This window comes from Elephantulus edwardii, unplaced genomic scaffold (genome assembly GCF_000299155.1).
Source record: "Elephantulus edwardii isolate Elephantulus edwardi_28Jun2011 unplaced genomic scaffold, EleEdw1.0 scaffold00472, whole genome shotgun sequence".
Classification (NCBI taxonomy): Eukaryota; Metazoa; Chordata; class Mammalia; order Macroscelidea; family Macroscelididae; genus Elephantulus; species Elephantulus edwardii.
The window spans coordinates 496,252-520,990 of record NW_006400222.1 but is presented as its reverse complement, the minus strand read 5'-3'; the positions used below and the strand labels follow the sequence as shown (position 1 = coordinate 520,990).

Genomic DNA, 24,739 nt, shown 5'->3' with positions numbered 1-24,739 from the left:
AATAAATCATTGAATGTGCAGAACTCTCTCATTCTATCTCCAGCCTCATTTCTCTCACTGAGCCCTTGCTTTCCAGCTACTGATTCTTCTTCCCTGTTCTCAACTTTTGCATTCCAGTCGCCCATTATTATCAATGCATCTTGACTGCATGTTTGATCAATTTCTAACTGCCAAAGTTGGTAGAAATCTTCTATTTCCTTACAGATGGTAAAATTTCATCTCAAATACTTTATCAGAAGATGTGCTTGAAAAAGCAAAGGATTAGCAAAAGAGAGGAATACCATCAACAAAATGGGTTGACACAGTGTCTGTAACAATGGACTTGAGCATAACAGAGATGGTAAGAATGGCGCAGGAGAGGATGAGGTTCAGATCTGTTGTATGGGTTGCTGTGAGTTATAGTCAACTCGAGGGCACCTGACAACAACTTTTTTTATTTTGTGAATGTCAGCACTATGTTAACTGGTACAAAGATATAGCTGTTATATCAAATGGTTCTGTTTTCTGCTTGAAAATGTCTTTTATCTCATTGTGCCTTTTGAAGGCACTCTGTTGACATAATGTGTGATATGTCATACTACTAACCAAAATTCAGTTTTCAAAACCACCAGCCACTCAGCAGGAAAGAGATGGACAGTGTCTTCGTATAAAGACTCACAGCCTTGCAAACCTGCTGACGATCACTTTGAGTTGGAATCAGTACAGTGACAGTGAGCTTGGTTTGGGTTTGGTCTCTCTGGTGTCAGTTCAACCAGCAAAGTCTGTTCAGATCCATCAAGTTTTTTCTGTCATATGTCTCAAAAATCCTTATTTCTACATTCTTAAGGCACACATCATTTATCTTGATTGACTTTAATCTCCATTTTTGTTTGACTCTTGGTCCTATTATTAAGTATATTTGTTTTTACAGCATGCTTTCTGTGGTAATAGCTTACTCGTTTCTTTCTTTCCTGGCTGATGTTTGTCTTATGGTGGGTTTCTGAAGAGGAGTTGCGTTCTGGTTTAATTTTCCGTTGAAAATATTATGTTCTTTATATATAGAACTTTAAATTTTTTTATTATTACAGAAAATATTCCTCAGTGGCATTTTTCTCTCTTTTCTGTGATTTGGCTTCATTGTGGAAATTTCAGTCTGGTCTAGGCTGTAGTTTCATCCATGTTCCTGAATTCTGTCATTTTCGCCTTATCTTCTTTAGCTGTTTATTTCTGTTGCAGTGTGCTCATTCCATCATGTCTGTCCACTGTGTCTTTCTTGGTTTTTTGCAGTGTCCGTGCCTGGTGCCCCTTCTCATTTTGCCACATTTCTGTACTTATTTTTGTACTGCGTCTTTCCTGGATTGGGCCAGCTCACACCCTCTTCTGTTACCCTTCCTTCTTTTTCTGAAAAGGGCAACCACAGCAGCTCACATGTGTCTTCCCTTGGGAACCACACAGTGCACCCACCACCCACTGTGTGATTCAGGGGTTAACAATGAAAATTCTTTTGCTGAAAATAGAGTTTCCATTTTTGTTTCTTATTTTCTTTATTGTTTTGAATTATTCCAACAAGAGAGTAAAGAAATCCTCTTTTTAACACATTTTTGGATTTGAACTTTTTTATTAATATTTCTGTCTCTAGAAGAATGATTCTGTTTCATTTTCCAAACCAATTCAAGTTTTTCTTTTTTTAATGTGATTGGGGGTTTTTTTGCATTTTTTATTATTACTAATTTTAATGAAAATTTAGAGACTTTGGATTTCCATTCACTCATTATTACACTTTTCTCCCTGCCCACCCATCCCCTGCAGTACAGTCTTCTCTTTGAAAAGTAAAAGAAAAATTGTTCAAGTTTAAGTCTTAATCATCTCCGGTTCAAACCTGCTATTGAACTTCTAATTTCTGACTTCTTCTTTTTAAATGTCCTCTTTTTATTCTTCTGTTGTGTGTGTATGTATGTTTGTTTAAATTTTTAATCTCAATTTATTGATACATTTACCTAGAAAGCTTTTTAAGAATTTAAAACATTTTTAAAGCTTTTACATTTTACAGTCTTTTAATTATTAAGTACCTAAAACTGTACTACTTAATATATTTCTCTGTGAACTTTTTGTGGAATTCAGATCTCAGCATATAATTTAGAAATCTCTGTCTTCTGATCATCTACATGCTTTTCACGGTTCTTCAAGACAACATCATCATCCCATCTTTTTTTTTTTACTTTGAAGTTAGCCTGAGGCTAGGATGGACCAATGATTAAGAAGTGGTCTTCCAGGAAGTTCTGGTAGCCTAATGGCAAGAAGCAGGACTGCAATTACAGAGGCACACAGTTCAAACCTACCTGATGCTGTGCTGGAGAAGGAGGGGCAATCTCCTCCTGAACCAGTCAGTTCTGATTTGATGGTACACACACACAAAAAATAATGAAGGAAGGAAGGGAGGGAGGGAGGGAGGGAGGGAGGAAGGAAGGAAGGAAGGAAGAAGTGGTCTTCCACTCAGTGTTTTTCATGTGGATTCTCTCTTCTTGGGCTGCTTCTTGTTCCTTCCTGGCTTGCTCTTCAGCTCTTTTTAAATTTTTTTTCTAGTTCTGCAAGAAGAGCTGTGGTATCGTCATCATCACTCTCTTCTTCAGAATCTTTACCCTCATCCTCTTCTATGTCAAGGTTAGCAGTTGGAATCTAGTCTGGCATAGGTTTCTTTGATACTAAAGAATAGGTTGTATGTTCTTACATGGGGCCATCTCTTTTTTTTCTTCTCTTGCAACAGCTTTTTCTCCTTCTTCCACTTCTTCTGAAGTCATGATTGCTTCAGAGGCATCCTGAGTTGTTTGTCTATATTTTATCTTTATTATGAGAGGGTTTTCTTGGGATTTTGAAGCTCTATTGCACATACTTTGGTCATGTGGCCAGGAGGGGTCCTTGGAGAAGGTCATCATGCTTGGAAGGGTGAAAGGACAGCACAGGAGAGGAAGACCCCGATGAGCTGGATTGATAACAGTAACTGGGGCAGTGGGGGTAGGTGTGTCAGAGTCAATGAGACTGGCTCAGGAGAGGGCAGGCTTCAGAGCTGCTGTACATAGGGTTACTATGAGTCACAGGTGACTTGACGACGATAACAGCAATGTGAGAGGGTAGGTCTGTGCTTGAATATTGCTTGGAAAGCTGGTTCAAATCACCTTCTCCTTTTTCTCTTCCTCCTCATGCAGACACAAGTTGGTCTGACTGCTGCTGTCATTTTGGTTTAGGTCTGAAGCAGCAGCTTCCACAAATCATACAAACACTGTTCTCAAGAATTTTTAAGATTTTTATTATTGTGTACCATCAGTCAGAACCAACCCATAGCTGATACTACAGTACATTTTCAGAGGCAGTGAATCGGGCAGGAGGAAATTATTTATCTCTCCCACAAAGCAGCTGGTGGATTCGAACCTTGTGCCTATGCCTGAGAGCACAATTCCTTACCACTCAGCCACCAGATCTCCTTAAGTCTGCTCATTAAGAGTAAATTTTTTTAAATTTTATTTTATTAATTTTAGTGAACATTTGCAGAGATTTTGGACTTCCATTCATTCGTTGTTGCAAGAGTAAATTTCTTTTTTAAAAAAAGGAGTAAATTTCTCTGCTTTTCAGATTAGTGTCTCTCTTTTAGGAGTTTGATTTTAAATGGTAGTCAATCTAGACTCTGTGTGTGGTTTTGTAAATGAGGTTTTAGATTGACAAGTATAGATTCCATTGTCCCTTTTGAAGGCCTTATTGGATTTTTCTAGTGTCCCTTCTGAGAAGGATGACTGGCTGGCAACAGGACTGAGCTGTGAGCAGGTCCTAGCTGGGGTAGTGGGGAGGTGGCAGAGCTTGTCCAAAGTAAGGTATCCTTTCTGTGTGTGAGCTTGGACTGTACCCAGCAAGGACTCAGAGCTGGAGTCTATATCAGGAAGAAAGATTCCCTGTGAGTCGTAGTTGATGTTATGCCTCCTAACAACAAGAAGCTGCATTGTCTTCTTCAGTAGTTTGAGAGAAACTGTTTTTTGAAAGGGCTGGGGCACCAGTGGTCATAGATGTGTATGTTCATTGTATGGCCCACTTCTTATGGTGGAAATTTTTCTTTGTGCAAGATGACCTCTGGTACAAGAACACATTTCTCTCTGTGACACAGAATCTTCCCTGGGAAGCAATGCAGCAGTTAACATTTCTATACTCTGAGACATAACACTAGTCCTTATGGCTTTTTCTGAGTAGGATTCTGGGGCTCTCTGGTTTTGAATTTATGAAAACCTCGGACTTGAGCAAGTGCCAGAGCAAAAATGAAATGTTTATCAGAAAATGTTGGTGACCTTTAGAAAAATCCAGAATGAATGCAGTTCCTGTTTCCTGTGGAGTCTCAAGATTATTTCACTGTACTGTACAGAAATTATAAATGAAAACTTGGAGCTGATCTCATTAGTAGACAAGAAAAACCTTAAGTCATGACACTAGCAGTAGAGATATGAATTTTAAAATAGACGTAGGCATCTAGATAGATGGAGGAGTTATAACTTGGCAAATGATCTGGAAATGAGTCCAGGAAACAAGGAAGCCACAGGATGCCATCAAGCTGTTTGGAGAATTTTCCCACAGGGCTTCAAACAGAGAATAAAGAAGTACTTTGTTGACCAAACTTTTGTGTTTGGTTGAGTAGTTTCCATCAAGACAAAAATCTTTGGTGATAGTTTTATAGATAGTTTTTCCACAACTGGAGTGTGACCAACTGGAAAGGTGGAAACCGGGAACAAAAGGTTTTCTTTTTCACCTGCACTTTGTATATTGTAGTCTTAGCTGTGTTTCTCTTCCAGTTTACTGTTTGATGGCCAGGTCTAGTTTGTGTGCCTCTTTACTGGGAAGCAGGTTATCATATTGTAGCTATGTACCACCATATTGGAACCAACATAGAGCTGACCTTCCAACAGATTTTCAGAAGCAGTAAATTTCACAGAAGGAAATCGCCCTCTCTTTCTCCCACAGAGTAGCTGGTGGATTTGAACCACACACCTTCAGATTGGCAGCTTAGTTCCTTAGCATAAGGCCACCACTGCTCCCTTGGTTGTCATACTGGTGTGTTTTTCTTTCATTCTGATTATTTCATGTTCTCTCTTGTTGCAAACTGGACGCAGAAAGAAAGCAGGGACACTGGGAAATGAGTTCAGAAAAGAGAGGGAAGGCTAAGGCCGAGGTCCTCTCACAGCATGGCACTGTGAAAAGGCCCCTTTCTTAGTCTCTCTGTCATTTTTATTTAGTTTAGGCTAATCATCATCAAAAAGGTTCAATCTCCGGAGACCATATTTTTCCTTAAAACCAAAGTGCTGCCAGCATAATAATGGTTAAGCTTAATCTTGAAACTAAGAACAAAGCTCTGACAAGGCGTCCCCTCGTCCCTTGGGTGGGAGGCTGGGTGGAAATCTCTGTTTGCAGAGGGCATCCAGTATCTCCTCTGGGGGGCTGGGGGGAATCTCTGTTTGCAGAGCATGCTCAATCCTTGTCTGGACTCTGACCTCAGCTGTGGCTCTGCTGTCACTATGCCAGGGGAACCATACTCTCTCACTTTCTCTGGCTTTGTCTTTTCTTATTGTTGTTATTCAAATTGCTTGTTATTATTGTTAGATGTAGAGACAATCAGAAATCATAGTGATCCTATGAGCAGCAGATCAGACTTTGTCTTAGTCTGTCCATCTTCACAACTTCTACCATACTCAGTTCCATTATTGCAATCACTGTGTCAGTCCATCTCATTGAGGATTTTTCTCTCATTTCCTGAACCTTTACTTTTCAAGCATGATTAATTTTTCCAAGAACTGGCACCTCCTTACAACAACGTGCCCAAAATGTGTGAGATGAAGTTTCATCATCATGCTTCTAAGGAGCACCCGAGTTACAGTTCTCCGAGACAGTTTTGTTTCTTCTTTTGGCCGTCCGTAGGGTGTTCAGTACAGTTCTCCGAAGCCACAGTACAAAGGCCTCAGTTCTTATCTCTTCCTTACTCTTGTGCAGCTTTCATATGCATTCAGAATAACTGAAGGTACCCTGGGTTGGGTCAGGCACACCTTAGTTTTAAACTGACCTCCTTCCTCTTTGGCACTTTCAAACCCTTTGCTTTCTAGACTGCTGCTACCATGCGTGCTGCTTATGGATCTGAACAAGATGAAATTATTGATGGCTTCAATCTTTCTCCATCGAGCTTGATGTTGCCTGTTGGACTAGTGTTGAGAATTTTTGTTTTATTGAGATTGAGGTGTAATCTGTATTGAACCTTGATCTTCTGCAGTAAGTGCTTCAAGTCTTCTTCACTTTGTACAAGCAAGTGTATATTGATTTGCATAATCCAAATTGCTAATAAGTCTTCCTCCAATCCTGATGTCACAGTCTTCTTCATATAGTCTAGCTTCTCAAATTATTTTCTCAGAATCCACCAGATGCTCTGCCGGGGAAGGAGGGGCAATCTCCTCCTGTACCAGTCAGATCTGATTTGATGGTACACACACACAAAAATAATAAAATTTAAAAAAAAAATTATTTTCTCAGCAGACAACTTAAATAGGTGTGAAGAAAGGACTACCCAGACACATACCTTTCCTGATTTTAAACCTTGCAGAGTGTCCTTCGTTCTGCTTGAACAACTGCTTCTTGGTCGGTGTACAAATTCCGCGTGAGCACAGATACATAGTCTGGAATTCTCATTCTTCTCAATGCTATCCACACAGTCTAAACACTTGTAAACATCTTTCTCTGCTTTCTGCCAAGATCATCTGACATCAGTTGCTGTTATACTGTTAATGTGTACCATCAACTGACACCAGTAGTGATATCCAGCCTCTTCTGAATCCAGCTTGACTTTCTGACACTTCTCTAAGAGTGCACTAACCACACGTAAGTTATGGTGATCGGGCACTGGGTTCCCAAGGCACCCTCTGGGACCATTCTTTTTGGCTGTCCCTCTCCTCACCATGACAATGACTTCCAAACTCCTGCGTGTGGTCATCCCTGGGCCGCTCAGCTCAGGCAAGGGCACTATGTGCCCGATCATCGTCCAGAACTTAGGCTTCCAGCATCTCTCCACTGACCCACTTCTTGCAAGAAAATATCAGAGCCATCACAGAAGTTGGTGATATGGCAAAGCAGTATATAAGAAAAGGACTTTTGATTCCAGATCATGTGATCACGTTCCTAATGATGTTGGTTCTGGAGAATAGGCAAGGCTAGAACTGGCTACTAGATGGTTTCCTGAGGACTTTAGTACAAGCAGAAGCCCTGTACAGAATCTGTGAGCTGGATCTAATGATCTCTTTGCATATTCCATATGAAACATTCAAAGTTCATCTCAGCAGACATTGGATTCACCCTCATAGTGAGAGAGTATATAACCTGGAGTTCAATCCACCTCATGTGGTTTGATGACATCACTGGGGAGCCATTAGTCCAGCAAGAAGATGATAAATCTGAAGCAGTTGCTGCCAGGCTAAGACAATACAAAGTAATGGCAAAGCCAGTCATTGATTTATACAAGTCCTGAGGTGTGTTTCATTAGTTTTATGGAACAGAGACTAATAAAATCTGGCCCTGTGTTCACAGGACCAACGGTAAAGAGTAAAGAATGAGACAGGACACCAAGAATGGAGGAGAAACAGAGCATAAAGCAAGGGCCAAACAGCTGGAAGAACTGAAGCGCCAAACACAGCCTCCCTGTGTCTTTACTGAAAATTACCAGAGAGCAAATGACAAAAAGAATTCTATGCGAATGAAGCTGAGCTCTTTCTAGTGAAAACCTTATGCTTGACTCAGGAGGGAGAGGTTAGCAAATACAATCCAAGAATTGTGCAAACCCTGTGAACACCTAAGGTCTGCCTTGGCTCCTCAGGGGGAATTCCAGCTTGTATCTGCACCTCCGTCATATCCTGATAGAGCATCTGGTTTATCGTTAATAAGTGGTTTGAAATTTGTCTTTACACACACGTGCTTATCTCAAACAAGATCACGACTATTGAATCCAAAGAAGCATAAAGAGCCTGCCCAATGTTAGATGTGAAATATTGGTGCCGTATCCCTGTTAGAAGCTAGCTGATACAACTTGCAGTGTCTAGTTTAAATGGTAAACTGATATGAAAACTAGTGAATAAAAAGAAAAGAAAAAGAGTGCACTAGCCATATTTGACTAATCTGCAAGATTTTACTTGGGTGTGATAGTAATGTTACTATGTTCATTTTTCGTTATGTATGTTCAAACTCTATTCTGACCGAAACAACGTAAATATGGTTTGGATCTATGATGTGCTCATACCCATTGTTACAGTCACTGTGTTTATCTTGTTGAGGGTCTTCCTCACCTTTGCTGAGCCTTCACCTGTCCTGAAGTATGTGAGACCAAATTTCACCATCCTTGCCTCTAAGGAGCAACTGTTTGCTCTTCTTCCAAGACAGACTTGTTTCTTTTTTGTCAGTCTGGGATATTCAGTACTCTTCTCCAACAAGACAGCTTGAAAGAAAGCATTAACAGCTGGTGGTCTGTTCCAGTGCATCTTCCTGGTAGTCTCTCAGGGTGAGAGTGGCATTTATTGTCCTGATTTGGAAAGCCAGACCCTGCATGCCCATTGAGGGGAAGCCAGGACTCTAGGCCAGCTCAGCTCCATGCGCCGTGTGCTGACAAAATAACTCCAAAAGATGAGTCATAAACATAGATTTGTTAAAAGTCCTGTGTAAACATTCAGGCTTTTGAAAGGTTTGGCGTCCCCTAACTCTGTGCCGACTCGCTCTCCCACTCAAGTCATGAGCATACCTGTTCCCAAGCACTAGCACACAGCTTTCCCACTGCCGCAAGTTAGATGGGTGAGGAGTGATGTTTTTCTATGATTCTATCTACATATCTCTCACTGCAAGTACAGGAAGCCTTTTATGTGTTCAAGTGTCATTTATGCTTCTTGTTTGCCAGCAGCCTTCTTTTGGCCCATTTTTATAGTTCTTCATTTAGTTCTTTATATAATTCTTCATTTTCACTTAGTAATTTTAGGGTTTTGTATGGCTAACCTGTGCCATGAGTTGCAAATATTTCCCATTTGTCTTTAAAGAAATCCCACAGCTGCACAGTGCTTCTCTCTGTGAAGATCCGCTGTCTTCATGTGTCCACCTTTTGGCTGTATGGTAAGACATGCAGCTTCTGGAGTGTGCTGAAAGTGACTAGCTCCCTTCCTGGAGAAAGGCCTCATTGCACTGTTGTAGTGATAATTTCTGTGTGTTTAAATTTTTTACTCATCTTGAGGTTTTTGTGCTGTGGAGTATGAGGTAGGGTGCAACTTTATTTTTTCCAATGAATACTCAGTAATGTTATTAAATCTGGTTTTATATGCTGATTAAAATATTATCTGGATACTTCATAGTGCTTATTGAATAATTTGTTTTCTCACATGGGTTAAAACAAGCTTGGAAGCAAGAGTGGCATCCACTTCCAAAATAGCTTGCCTCTGGAAACCCTATGAACCTGGAGAAAAGACAAAAGTTAGACAAATGTCCAGGTCTTTCCTTCATAGGGGCGCTATGAGTCGCCTACGACTCTACGGCACTTAATAACAACAACATCATAGAGAGAGATCAGTTGGCCTAGTGGACAGAAAGTGATGATACCAAGCCAAAGGTGGGTGACTCTAATCTGTGGCCCTCAGACCTATCTTTAACTGTTTTTGGTGAAACATAGCCCTGGTCTGTCCACTTGCTGTACAGAGGTAACTCGTGGTTGCTATGAAGCTTAACACTGTGGCACTGATGTGTCAAATGCCAGAATGGTTACCCATGGTGGACAGTGTTTGGTGGAGCTCCCCGATTAAAACAAGCTTGGAAGCAGGAGTGGCATCCACTTCCAAAATAGCTTGTCTCTAGAAACCCTGTGACCCTGGAGAAAGGACAAAGTTATACAAGTGTTCAGGTCTTTTGTTCATAGGTTCACTATGAGTCGCCTACAACTCGACATCACTTAACAACAACACATGGGTTAAAATATCACTTTGGGAGCTCTGGTGGCCTAGTGGCAAGAGGCTGCACTGCAATCCCAGAGGCACACGATTCGAATCCGCCAGATGCTCTGCTGGAGAAGGAGGGACAATCTCCTCCTGTACCAGTTGGATCCAATTTGATGGTACACACACACAAATAAATTAATTAAAAATTCACTTTGATCAGACACTTCATTATTTTACATATTTGAATGTATTTCTTCGTTTCCTAGCTTCTTTCACCGATGTGCCTGTATTGACATATATTAGCACCAAACTTTCTTATTTCCATGGTTTTCCATAGTATTCAAACCTCCTAAGACCATTTTGTTTTCTAGAATTTTCTTGGCGATCCTTACATGTTACTGATCTTCAGCTTGCCAGGACCCTCAAGAACCCCTGTGACACAGGAGCTAGGCAGGCACAGAATCTGTAGACTGACTTAATAATGAAATGGACTATAATTCACAGGGTTCTTGTAAGCATAGATGTATATGAGGCTCACCTCTCTTTTGTTGTTATGTGCCGTTGAGTCTCCTGCGACTCCTAACAACCCTATGTATAACATCTCTGCAACCTGCCCTGTCCTGAGCCAGTCTCACTGACTCCAACACACCTACCTCCATTACCCCAGTTACTGTGTCAGTCCACCTCTTATTCTCCTGTGCTATTCCTCCACCCTTCCAAGCTTGATGTCCTTCTCCAGGGACTGGTCCATCCTGGCCTGGCCACGTGCCCAAAGTATTTTAGATGGAACTTCAAAGTCCTTGCTTCCAAAGAGAAACTTGGTTCACTTCTTTAGTTCATATTAAAGGACTCACTCAAACAAGAAAGTATCCCTATAGCCTAAAGTTTCAGAGAAGTAAGACTAAAAAAGACACTGTTGTTGTTGGGTGCTGTCAAGTAATGAACAGCAGATTTGAATCTTGCCCTATCTTGCCCAACTTGTCATTGTTGTTGATTGCCTTCAAGTCAGGCACGACTCAGCGACCCTATGAACAAAAGGTCTGAAGCCCCTCTACAACTATGAACATTTATTTAAGTTAATAGTTTCTAGAGGTGTGTTGTTTAGGAAGTGGATGCCACTCCTGCCCCACAAGGAACATAAAATTGAAGGGTTTGTTTGGGGTGCTTTTTTTAGCATGAATCCCTCCAACTCATGTATTTGCTTTATGATCTTTTAAATCTTGTTGTGCCCTGGAAAGCAGAGAAAAGAAGAATTAACTGTGATGTGGTTTTTAAGTGTGGAAAGTGGGTTTAAGCCTTGGCTTTTATCGCCTTGCTTAGGTAAAGAGTGTTTCTTCTCTCTTATTATCATAGCCTAAATGCAGTGGCCAGCTGCTTCTGACGCAAGTGTGGACACGCCTAAACTTGATAGAGTCTGACTACTTCGGGCTGGAGTTCCTGAATGTCCAGTCCTGCTGGGTATGTGAGACTCTTCTCTTAGCTTTGGAAACAGGTATGGAGACGTTGCAGGTGTCACAAGAGCCTTCAGAACCTGTGACAACAAAGGAGGTGCTATCTACCTGTGTACAAGCGTTAAAGCATTTTGTTTCTAGATGGAGGAAATAAGTTTCCCCTTAATCTGGGCCTCTGTGTCCATTAATATATGTTCTGGAACTGTCCTTTCTTTCCAAGTTCTAAAAGCAGCTTCCAGTCCTATAGGGTCATCCTCTGTAGGCAATCTTCCTGTAGACAGGTGACCTTATCTCCCCAGTGTGAGATGGAGCCTCACCAAGGACAGAGCTGCGTTTTGGTGCTGGTCACAGAGCTGTCTCTCTCTCTCATGGCCCTTCTATCCAGTAACCACTCATTGGCTTGTTCTTTACAAATTCTGTGTGCAGGTGGTGTCAGAATAGTCATCGGTACTGCTCTGACACTGCATTTGCTCCTTTGTGTGACTTGGGAATGCTAGGATCCCACACGGGAATCTTGCTGCTTCCGGAGGGGCTGGGGTGAGAGCTGGAGGGCTCCCACAGCAAATATTTCTCTAAATTAGAAGTAATTTTATATTTTATAATGTTTATTAGAGAAATTTTTTAACGGACTTGCTCACTTTTCTTAAATCCACTTTAGATCTGGCTTGAACCTATGAAGCCCATTGTTCGGCAAGTAAGGAGTGAGTACATTTTAAACTTTAAGATTCTGTTCATTTACAGTTTTGCTCTGCAATGTTCACATACCAGGAACTAGTATCTAACACTGATATCAGACACTGTTTTCAAGTTCATTAAAGTATTCTGAGCATAATCTGAAGTTCTTCTCATGGCAGATCAATTTGGGAGGCACTTTACTATTCTCATTGAGCTGTTAGGAAAAGGCCAGCATTTTTGCCTCAGGTGGTTTCAGTTCTACCCATATGTGCTGCTTTGATTTTCAGATTATGAGAAGTTATTGCTATTACTCTTTTAGGTAACATTTTAAATAAATTAGTTAATCTCTCGCATGATTTCCAGCATCTGAAAACCCAATGAAGGGTCAGTTATGACTTGGTCTGACTCAGTAACCATGAGGGGGATTTTCTGGTTATCGTTATAACTGTAATTGTAAACATAACACTTTTTGGTATTCTCTGTTAATTTTTTTTTAAAAGGCAACCTGTATTGATGCTACTTAGCCTCTAGCAGAGGATGTTCTCCAGATACTGGCATTCACTCCTAATTGTTTTCAGTACTGAGTTGAGGGAAAGGTAACTGGGAGAGTAATACACTGGGCACTGGGAAAACTAGAGTCCTTTCAGTGCTGCACACTTGAGTAAAATCACCCCCTTTGTCTTTGTGAAAATGACTTGGCCATTATTAAACAATTTCAGTAAAGTTAGGATGCTAAATTGAGATCAGCTAATGAGTCTTTTTTTTCTGAGAATGAGTACTATGCCTTTTATTTACATTACTCAGTTCAATGCTCTGAAATGGCACACAGTATACCATATAAGCTAGGGAGCTCTGGTGGCCTAGAGGAGATATTGCACTGTCAGCCCAAAATTGCACTGTCAGCCCAAAGTCACGTGGTTCAAATCCACCAGCTTCTCTGCGGGATAAAGATGAGCAGTCTCCTCCTGTGTGATTTATTTCGTCTGAAAACCTGCTGGAGAGTCAGCTATGACTAAACTCCAACTCAACAGTATATAACAAAAACAAATATTTACTACAACAACAAAAAAAACACAAACCCTGCAGGTATATACTATGTGCTCGTAAAAGAAACTACAAATATACCATTATAGGGTGGAGGGACAGCGCAGGAGGGGAAAGCCCTCTTTGAGGTGGGTTGATTCAGTAACTGGGGTAATCGGGATAGATATATCGGAAACAGTGCAATTGGCACAGGACAGAGCAGAGTTTCAGGCTGTTGTACATAGGGTAGCTATGAGTCGCAAGCGACTTGACGGCACAACAACAACCTCAAAAGAAAAACCCAACAACAAATATACTAAAATGTAAGTATATAAAAACCATCTTTATTTTTATTACTAATATAAAATTACATCTGTGCAAAGAATCGCTTGAGAAGCTCAGTATCAGCTTTGAAAACTGGGCCAGGTGCTGATTGTGGAACACACCACGAACTACTCATATGCATGTTCAAGCTGAAGCTCAGGAAAATTAAACCAAATCCACAGGAACCAAAATTTGACCTTGAGTCACACATAAATTTCAAAACCATCTCAGGAACATGTTTGAGGCCTTGAACACTAGTGAGTGAAGACTAGATGAGCTCTGGGAAGACATCAAGAATATCATCTAGAAGAATGCAGGGGGTCATTACAAAGACAGAGGAGGAAAAAAGACCAAGATGTATGTCACAAGAGACTCTGAATATTGCACTAGAGTACCGAGAAGCCAAGCCTAAGGGGGAAAAAAAATAAGATATTAAGGAGTTGAACATAAGATTCCAAAGGGTAGCATTGGAAGACAAAGTAAAGTATTACAAAGAAATGGGCAGAGAGCTGAAGTCAGAAAATCAAAGGGACTGACCTCTCTCAGCATTTCTTAAGCTAAAGGAACTGAAGAACAAATTCAAGTCTTGGATTACAATACTTAAGGTTGCTTTGGGCAGAATATTAAATGATGCAGGAAGCATTAAAAGAAGAGGGAAACAGTATACAGAGTCATTGTACCAAAAGGAATTGGCGGACGCAGAAGAATTTCATGAAACAGTGTATGAGCATGAGCTTGTGTTGATGAAAGAAGTTCAAGCTCCTCTGAAGGAATCAGCAAAAAACAAGGTCCCAGAAATTGAAGGCATGCGAATTGACATATTTCAATAGGTAGACACTTCCCTGGATGTGTTCACCAAGTTGTGCCAAGAAATCTGTAGGCCAACTGACTGGAAGAGATCTATATTTGTTCCCATTCCAAAGAAAGGTGACCCAACAGTGTGAAAATTATCAAACAATATTATTAATATCACATGCAAGCAAGATTCTACTGAAGATTGTCCAAAAACCACTGGAACAGCATATCAACAGAGAACTGCCTGAAGTGCAAGCTGAGTTTGGAAGAGGCTGTGGTGTTAAGGATATTATAGCTAATGTTACATGGATCTTGGCTGAAAGCAGGAAGTACCAGAGGAATTTCTATATGTGTTTCATTGACTATGCAAAGGCATTTTACTACATGGATCACAACAAACTGTGGCTAACTCTGAGAAGAATGGGAATACCAGAACATTTGATTGTGCTTATGCGAAACCTATACTTAGACCAGGAGGCAGTCATCAAAACAGAACAAGGAAACACGGCATGGTTCAAAACTGGGAAGGGTGTACACCAGGGACCTTACCTCAGTACCTTATCTCCATATCTTTTCAATCTATATGCAGAACAGATTATCTGGGAGCCTGGACTCTTTGAGGAGAAATATGGCATCAGGATTGGCGGAAGACTCATTAACAATCAGTGTTATGCAGATGACACAACCCTGCTTCCTGAAACTGAAGAGGACCTGAAGCACTTGGCTGCAGAAGATCAAGAACTACAACCTTAAATGTGGATTGAAGCTCAACATCAAGAAAACAAAGGTTCTCTTTAGGCCATTTGGCAGCATCATGATGGAGGTGAAGAGATTGCGATTGTTGACAGCTTTAGTTTGCTTGACTCCACAATCAACACTCTTGGTACCAGCAGCCAGAAGATGAAAAGATGAATTGCACTGGGAAAGTCTGCTGTCAGAGACTGCTCCAAAGTACTGCAGAACAATGACGTGTCAGTCTGGAGACTAAGGCGTGCCTGATTCAGGACATAGTCTTTGCCATTACTTGCTTTGCATCAGAAAGCTGGACAATGACTAGGGATGACAGAAGAAGAATTGATGCCTTTGAGTTGCGGTGTTGGCGAAGAATATACCATGGACTGCTAGGAGAACAGATTCATCCTAGAGGGGTGAGACCAGGCTGCTCCTTGGAGGCAAAGATTCTGAAACTTCTTCTGACATACTTTAGACATGTTGCAAGGAGGAACCAGTCCTTGGAGAGTGACATCATGCTTATGAAGGTGGAAGTACAGGGCAAGAGGGGAAGACCTTCGATGAGACCCTTGATTCAGCGACTGGGTTAACGGGAGTAGATGTGTTAGAGACAATAAGATTGGCACAGGATAGAGCAGGGTTTAGAGCTGCTGTACATCGGGTCACTATGAGTTGCAGGTGGCTGGACAGCACATTACAGCAACACAATATAAAACATATTTGTATTTCTCATTCTTCAGTCCTAATGCATGAACTGGTGGAACACAGGGCATTTTGAAGGCAGTGACAGTATTCTGTGTGACACTGTCATGGTGGGCACATGACATGAGATACTTGTCTGAACCTGCAGTCCTGTGCACAGAACATTGCACTTCCTGTCAGTATTGAACCTGAGAGAGTTCTGGTATCTCTATTTGTTCATCAGCTGTAACAGATACACCACAGGACTGCACACTGTTACACAGTGGACTGTGTGCAAGAGAGGACATTATAGGAACCCTTTGTACTTTCTGCTCCAAAAAAATAAAGTCTATATTAAAAATATGAATAAGAATGTCCTCTAAAATGGACATGTACTATTTTCTACATATTTTGGAGATTTTCTTAAATCCTATTGTCTGCTTTATTTAGAAAATGTAAAAGATTTTCTTTGATATATGGTATTGATACTGTGACTAGTGCTAGCTCAGAGAATACCTTAGGTAAGATCTTATTTGAGATTTGCTCAAGTAGTTCATTTGGAAGCACTAGCTTAGTTTACCATGATGTATGGAATAGGTAAATAGAAAAGTTGACATTTTTTGTGTAGCTGATATTTTTTGTTATTCTAGGGCCAAAGAATGCATTGCTTCGCCTGTCTGTAAAGTTTTTCCCACCGGACCCAGGTCAACTGCAAGAAGAATACACAAGGTAGAGAGAACACATCGTGAACTGGGGTGGTATGTGCAGGGGGATATGGCCACTTTCCTTCCCACACATAGTGCTAGTGGTCCAGCAGCAGGGTGTGCTTGTCAAGAGGAGAATGGGCCTCCTAGATGGACGAAAAGTGTGATAAACACAGTGGTTAAAATAAGTATTTAACTGTTGACTCTAGCACAAAAACAAATGTAAAAAGAGTTTGCAAAAAAGGTACTTAGTACAAACAAAAAAACCATGAGTGGATAGTAGAGTAATTTGAATTACTAGGTTACAAAATAAACATAGATTTCTGCACTCACAGAAAGTTCTTGAGAACTTTCGAGTATATATTTACTTTTCTTTATCTGGAAAATAACACATATTGGGAAGGAGTCCAGCGTGGTGGGTCCTTACAGATACAAAGTAGACTTACTGAGGTGAGTTCTTTGTGCCACATGTTGAATTCAAAGGGATTCTTTAGAAGACTAGTCAGAAGAAAATGTTAACAGGTTTCATCTTAGTCAATTATGAAGCTTTGCTTTGTGTTTGTATGTGTTCCAGCATTTATTACTTTTCTAATAATCATAAAACCACATCATAAAACACCTGAATAAGATTCACAACTGAAATAGAAAAGAACTATGACACTTGTATTGCTGGCAAGAGCAGCTTCTAGTATTCTGGACTGAAAAAGGTTCCAGAAATGGGTCACAGATGCATCTGGAGCCTTTCTTGAACGGTGTCTGCAGATTGTTTGGGCACTACATATCCCAGGTGTCCGCTACAGGGTGGGAGGTCTAGTATCTGCACTGCTCCACCTCTCACAGACATCAGACACGCTTCACTGTGGGCAATGCCTGCCAGCTGGGAAAAGCTTCCTTGTGAGGGAATCACTTCTAAATACACAGACCTGGAAAATAATGGGACCAAGAGCACTACCCAGGCAAAGGTTCTGAGGGATCAGGTTTATGATTATTACCTCCTCTTTTTTGTGTGTTGAAAGCCATTTATTTCAGTGAGAAATTACATGCTTGTCAAAAATTAAGAACTACAACTTAAAAACCAGTTAAGGTTCCTTTCACTGCCTGCACATCTGTCCTTAACAGTGGAGTCTTTTCTTCAGATGACTCCACAGCAGAGCTCATGTACACATAGAGTTTTCAAGAAAGCAATATTTTATGAAACAGTATAAAGATGTATATGGCTATCTCTAGGTTGGTTTTTTTCCTCTGTGTTACTTAATACCACGTCATAGACATCTTTCCATGTTAGTGTATCTCAGATCCTTACCCAGGCCCACTACAACCCTCTGTTTAGAGCTCTACAGCCATTTGGAAACCATGCTGCGTTTTCCATACTGTGAGCATGCAGGTGTGTTTGAGTGTGTGACAAGGGTGCTAAGAATCTGCACACTTCTTATTTGAAGGTGTTGCTCCCAGTACTGTGACAACGTGGGTCTGTAGCATTCTTGGGCGGTCTCCATTGTTACCATCTAAGTGCTATTGTGTGCCATCAGCGCTTTGTGTGCGTTAGCTGATGTGCGTGCTGAGCTCTGCTGATACAGTCTGTCCTCTGACCTTTGCTGGCTTGCTGCTGTGGCATGAAAGACCTTTTGTAGTTACAGTGGCATTCAATTCAGGCCATGTGCTTCCTGGGTGCTGCCTTCCCCTTTCCTGTGACCAACAAGTCACTATGCTCACTGTGAACTGTCCTGTCTGGGGCCCACTGTTTCCTCCAGTGAGCAATTGACATTGGAACTGACCTCTGCCATACTTTCAACCCCTTCCAGGTACCTGTTTGCCCTGCAGCTCAAGAGGGACTTGCTAGAAGGGCAGCTGACTTGCAGCAACACCACGGCAGCTCTCCTCGCATCCCATCTCCTGCAGTGTCAGTATCTGTGTGTATAGTGACGTCACAGGCTCTGGCCAGTGAACGCACAACTAAGAGCAGGCCAGAGTGGGGCTTCGACATGCAGCTGTGTCTGATGTGCTTCTGTAAAGTGAAGTTCTTCCCGGCACATGTCCTGCCAGGAGTGGAACTGGAGGGCATCCAGTGGGTGTGCAGCAGTCCATCTGCCTTCTCTTACCAGATGCAGAGTGAAGCCCCCCATGTCCTGAGGAGGCCTTTCTTGAGGGAATCATGTACTCTCACTAGCTCTGCATCAGAACTGAGAGGACAGAGAGCCCAGCACTGGGTGTCCCATACTGCATGAGATGACTGAGTGTGAAGTTTTGCTCTCACAGCTGATAGAGCTGTATGCAGAGCAGGTTCTGCGCAGGTGTTTAGCCCACCACCTGAGTGCCAGCAGCAGGGAGAAAATGCCTTTGTCCCCAGCTGGGGCTGAGCCACGCCTCCTGAGTGCAGAGCCAGAGTTTGAGCACAGAAAGTTGGGGTGACTACCTTCATGGGTATTTAGGAATTGAGTTATGAGGGGACTTTACTACCCTGATACATACTCTTCGGTAATAGACTTCATCCTGGCACCATACTGCTGTGTGGGGCTTACTGATCAATCCTCACTCACATGGCTTTTATTCATAGAGCTGAGGGTTACCAGGTGGACAGGTGGCTTAATAGTGCCTTTGAGAGCCACTGCCCAGCAGTCTTCTCTTGCTGTTAGATCTTATTGAGCTTGATATCACAGTCACAGCTTTTGCAGGCACGATCTTCACCTGAGCAGTACTGCTGAGACTGAATGTCACAGAAGGGGTGGGGAAGCTAGAGCAGGGTGAATTAAGAGCAGACCCCTTTCTTCCATGAAGACATCAGGGCAAGGAAGAGATTGAGTGGGACCGAGGTGCAGATGGGAAGTGGCAGGCCTTTGTGGATAGTGTGGGTGGCCTAGTGACCCCGTGTGCAGGGGGTCCACTGATGGCAGCTTGCTCACAGAGAGCACTAGTGTGCTCAGCACTTCTCCGTAGGTCTCAGAGGTTGTTCCAAATCAAACAAAAAAGTATGTTACATAAAATTGTTGAGTTTTACTAATGGTTGATGAGTTGTTCTGTTTTTTTAACATTTGTGGCCCTAAAATATAAGACATTGGAAAGAGATACTGTTTCTAAAGAAATTTGACAATCTGTGAAGGAAACATGATTTAAAATACAATATTTGGAGACAGACACCTCTTCCCCTTTGTGGAAGTCCCAATACGACTCCAGTGTGAAGTGTAAATAGTGCACACACTGTAGACTCCAGGCCCCATTTCCTCCTGGAGACCATCCCCAGCCTTGTCTTCAGAATCAGGAAATCCTCAGCTTCTGCCTGTGTCACCCTGAATTACCTTTGTAGCAGCAGAAAATACTTGAACACATAAAATGCAACATCTTGGATTTTCAGATACATATTCGTTTACTATATATGTAGGACATGTGTAAAAAGAGCAAGGACCACATGGAGATTCCCATATCTGAACCGTATCAACTTCACAAAGGAGAGCTGTCCCTGCCCACAAGATCAGTAACATAAAACTAATGCCCATGAGGTCAGACCTGTCCCCAGTGCTCCCCTGCCTCCATCTACTCATCTCGACACCAATCTTACTTCTTTGGTGGGTCCAAAATCTGATGTGATACCGCAGAGACCACACAAAACTATATTGGGGAAGTCAAAGGGTTATAATTCAGATTATTAACAGTATATCGTCAAGACAGCTCCCAAAATGTGTAGGCAGGCACCTTAGCCTCAAGCCTCATGATGTTCCCAAGTTCTCAGTCCTGCAGATACTGGCTTCCCTCCCCCAGTTACCCAGTGAAGTTCTCAGACCTACTGATATTGGCTTCCCTCCTCCAGTTGTCCGACAAAATTGTCAGTCCTGCCAATATTGGCATTCCCCGGTTGTCTAACAAAATTCTCTGTGCTGCCCATATTAGCTCACCACCACTACCCAAAGTCTCATCTCATGTCAGTTCTCCAGTTCAGCCATGGCTTTGGCTGCCATTTCAAAGTGTGTCTTACATTTTATTTCTTTTTTCAATTTTAATTGTGATTTTAGTGAAAGTTTACAGAAAAGTTAAATTTTAATTCATTTATTGTTGCATATTTTACCCCTTCTCCCTTTTCCCCCTCCCCAGTTTACTTTTTTTAATGTTCATTCATTGTTGCATAATTAGCTCCCTCCTCCCCCACCCTGTCCTCTGCAATGTACCTCTTATTCTGGGCTGTTGTCATATGCATAATGCCTAATCATATAATATTCCTGTGTCATACATATTATTGCCTCCTCTTCACCAGAGTGGGGAAGATCTCTCTTCTCTGGCTGGGGAGGATTCTCATTCTTCTGGCTAGGGCTATTCAGTTTATTGGTGAGACTAGCCAGTAGCCAGTCTTCCTATAGATTGTTGAGACTGGCCAATCCCCTTGTGGAATGGTAGATAGCCATTCCCTTTGTAAGTAAGTCAACATGCTCTGTTTGCAGAGTTCTGCACATCCACATAGTCATCCATCCTAGAAAAGCTGTATTTAAAGGCAAACTCCATAATGTGTGTGTGTGTGTGTGTATGTTTGTATCTGTATTTAACTTTTTCATATGTGTTTGAATATACCAACACTAAGTTTTACTTTCGTTACACATTAAATTGCTGACTTTGTTATCCATCGCAGCGGAAATAGGTGACTATGATGAAGTTCTTGACAGAGAGCACCTCAAAGTCAACCAGTACCTGCCTGACCAGGCACACTCCCTGGAGAAGGTGCTGGAATTCCATCAGAAGCACACGTGAGTCTATCAGAGTCAGGGCAGGTGCATTGTCATGACTGGACAGCATTCCACTAAGGGGATGGGTAATTGCAGGGCCTGTTCTGGGTCTTCTCCTGGTCAGAACCTGGGCTCATCCGATCACACAGCAATGATTTCAAGAAGACTGGAAAAGACACCAGGACCTGGGCATAGCGAAAAGAAACAAAGCTACCTTTCACCTGCCCACAAGCTGTTTTCTCTCTAAAGCATGCGTGACATTTTCTGCAAGGCTAGAGTAACTCTGGAATGGAGTAGAAGCAACTTGGATTGAGGTTAGCAGAACTTCCTGCAGCACAGGAATTGCTGGTTTTGTCCACAGTAATAATATTCTGTGGCTGCTCCATGGTCACCTCCAAACCTGACAGTTCTGTGTTCTCAAATGTGCAGAGAGGGAGCTAATAGGGTCCTGGAGGAGGCAGATGGAGCAGAAGTGGAGAGAGCCTTGTGGGAGCAGAGGCAGTGGCCTTTGGACAGGTGTTCTTGACATTCTTGTCACCACAGAGCTAAGTTTTCTCTGGTGATTCTCCCTGCCTTTTCCTGGTGGCTCATGTGAGAGACTCTCCTGAGACTCACTCACATTGTCTCGTCTCCCTATGTCCTCCACTCAGCTGACCAGAGGATCCCTTTCTCTCTAAGCAACATGCATATTTGTCCAAGTCCAATTATGTCCTGATCCACAGAGTCAAATTCTCTCCATGAGGGAGTTTTGCTGTCTTTGCAGGGGCCAGACACCAGCTGAGTCCGATTTCCAAGTGCTTGAAATTGCTCGGAAGTTGGAGATGTATGGCATCAGGTTTCATGTGGCTTCTGACAGGGAGGGGACCAAGATTAACCTGGCCGTGTCCCACATGGGTGTCCTTGTGTTTCAGGTAGGCAGGGGTGGCCATCCAAGGTGGGGGACTGCAGTGTGCTGTCTACCCTGAGGTGGTGCTGAGAAGTCCTTGAATGGGGACTCTTAGTCTCATGGGAAAGTATTGGGCTTGGAGGAGGGATTTTCATGTCTCTCATCAATGTCTCAGTCAGTGGTGAAGTTATTTATCATGCCCCCTCTAGCCTGTGTCATTGTCCTCAAGGTCATGGTGCTCACTGCCACGGAGGTGAAGTCCACACACCATCGATCTACCATGTCCAGCTGTCCTTTCAGTGGTTTTAGTGTATTCACAAGAGTGTTCAGTCATCACTGTGATCTGACTCCAGAATCCTGTCCTTGTTAGTAGTCATACCTCAGGCTCCCAGCCCTGGCAGCCAGTCATCTGGGTTCTGTCCCTGTGGCTTTGCCCGTGAATTGAATTATACAATAGATGGCTTTTTTATCTGCCTCCTTTCACAAAGATAATGTGTGCAGGGTCATGCAAGTTGTGACATGTGTCCATGCTTCGTTCCTTTTTATGGCTAAGGAGTTTGTTTTTAATGTCTTTGGAGAGAAAACTGTTTAAATTGTTGTTTCCCATCTGAAGTTTGCAGAAAATAATAGTCAAGAGTAGCTTAAGACCTTGGAACATGTTTCAGTCATTTAAAACCATTTTATTTTCAGCAGTTTCATTCTTACAGAAAAGTTTCTAGAACAATGCAGAGAACTCTTGCTTACTCTTCTCCATGAGACCCCATTCAGATGTCAGCAGTCACCTGTGATACTTTTAGAGCCAGGGACTGGTCTGGTCTTGGGCCAGGCACTGCCCCCAGTCACTCTGTTCTTCTGACCTCCTTCCATCTGGCTCTTCATAACTGAAAGTTTTCAGGTGGTAGTTGGTCAGCTCATACTCATGAGTACTCCCTCAGTTAGCTTCTCAGGCAGGTTAACCACAGAGCTACCAGAATCCTGTGGCTTCAGTCACACACCAGAGGAGACTGCCCTCTCCATGACTAGTGGTGGTCGCTTTGATCTTACCCTCAAGATGGAGTTTGTAAGATGCATCCTTGTAGAGAGACTCTGAGTGCATGGCACCACCCCAGTGCCTGGAGGGTGAGCCTTCCAACAACTGCTCCCTGTTTACTTCCTTTATGTTTCCACGTCATGTGAGTACATGGACACACATTGTAATTATATTCTAATTCCTATTGTAGCAATTTAGATTACAATCTGATGCTTTTCATCCATTAATTATCATTCTGTATATTCATCTTGATGTTGTCCCGGGTTTCTACAGTGGGGGAGCCCTTCGAGCCATCTCCCTATGCCCTGAGCACTCCTTCACTTTCTTTCACAGGAGATACACAGGTTTACCTACACTCTACCTGCTCTGCCCTCAGTTAGTCTTTTTACAAAGAGCCATTGTCCCTTCAGTGGGGAGATTTGTTTGGAAACGTGGATCTACATGCTAGTATGCATGCTGTTACTATGCATTGTCACTTCCCCATGGTCCCTCTTCCCCAAGGACAAAACAGCATTTGTGCATGCACACACACACACACACACACACACACACACACATCATCCGTCTACACATACATATGTGCCCACACCCCACATGGACCCCCATGTCTCTGTACATACACACGTCACATACCCGACATGGGTCCTTGGCATCTCTGTGCCTACACTCCACGTGCTTCCCTGTGTCTCTGCAGACACTTAGGCACACACCTGGCATGGACCCCCTAAAGTGTGCACATAAATGACATGTGGATCTTTGTATCTATCTGTACACATGTACACATACATACACACCCTTACTTATACACTAATATTTATGTCTTTTTTGGTGTACACACAACCCTACCTAGATCGCTGTCTGTATATGTGTGTATATACAACATACATGTGGACCTGTCTGTCCATGCACACATGAGTGTACTCATTCACTCATCCCTACATTTATCTCTATTCATCTGTTTATACATAGACCCCACCACAGGTGTCTGTAGCACAACCACATGGATCTTTGTTGGCACACACTAACCCTGAGATTACATGCCAGAGCCACTTCCTGTCCAGCACCACAGGACTCATTCTGTCCAGATTTCCTCCTCTCTGAAAAGCCCAACTCCTACGCACTGACCTACCTAACTACCTCCTTCCACCCTCCTCACAAACAGCTTTTGATTGATACTGACTCTGGTAAGCATAAGCTATAAGATAATCTCAAAAGAATAAGCTATCTTTTAAAATAGATAAATTGGCATATGTCCTCTTTATATAAATATGAGACACCAAATGAGTGACTTGGGAAAGGGCACTCTGCCCATGAGAAACTTTTAAGTGTGCTTAGTGACCATTGTTGCTACGTGCTTGTCTCTTACGTTTCAGGGCACCACCAAAATTAATACTTTCAATTGGTCTAAGGTCCGTAAACTAAGCTTCAAGAGGAAGAGATTCCTTATTAAACTCCACCCAGAGGTCCATGTAAGTATTAATTTAATCATTTTTGGTAAATTCTAAGGGAATTTATTCTGTTAGAATACTGAGTATTTGAATAATTTACTAAATCATTTTAGCATAAGGCAAATAAGAATGTAAAGAAGGTTTAAAATGTAAGTCTGGTAAGTTCTAGGAGATCTCTTCCAGTCAGTTGGCCAAGTGGTTGTTCTCCAGATTTCTTGACACAACTTGGTGAGCAAGTCCAGGGAAACATCTTTTATCTGAAATACTTCAATTGGTATACCATCTATTCCTGGGGCCTTATTTTTTGCTATTTCCTTCAAAGCAGCTTGAACTT

At 42.2% G+C, this 24,739-nt stretch overlaps 1 protein-coding gene and 1 pseudogene across 1 annotated transcript in view; both read left to right on the top strand.

The window, feature by feature from the left end:
- Nucleotides 1-24,739, top strand: part of FARP2 (FERM, RhoGEF and pleckstrin domain protein 2) — a 124,529-nt gene that overhangs the window by 54,970 nt on the left and 44,820 nt on the right. Inside the window, exons 2-8 of the mRNA XM_006902934.1 lie at nucleotides 11,304-11,408; nucleotides 12,060-12,102; nucleotides 16,282-16,360; nucleotides 18,138-18,235; nucleotides 20,948-21,062; nucleotides 21,805-21,952; nucleotides 24,331-24,426. Coding sequence (XP_006902996.1) covers nucleotides 11,304-11,408; nucleotides 12,060-12,102; nucleotides 16,282-16,360; nucleotides 18,138-18,235; nucleotides 20,948-21,062; nucleotides 21,805-21,952; nucleotides 24,331-24,426 — 684 coding nt within the window. The remainder of the gene's footprint in view (nucleotides 1-11,303; nucleotides 11,409-12,059; nucleotides 12,103-16,281; nucleotides 16,361-18,137; nucleotides 18,236-20,947; nucleotides 21,063-21,804; nucleotides 21,953-24,330; nucleotides 24,427-24,739) is intronic.
- LOC102874441 lies at nucleotides 6,957-7,594 on the top strand (annotated as a pseudogene).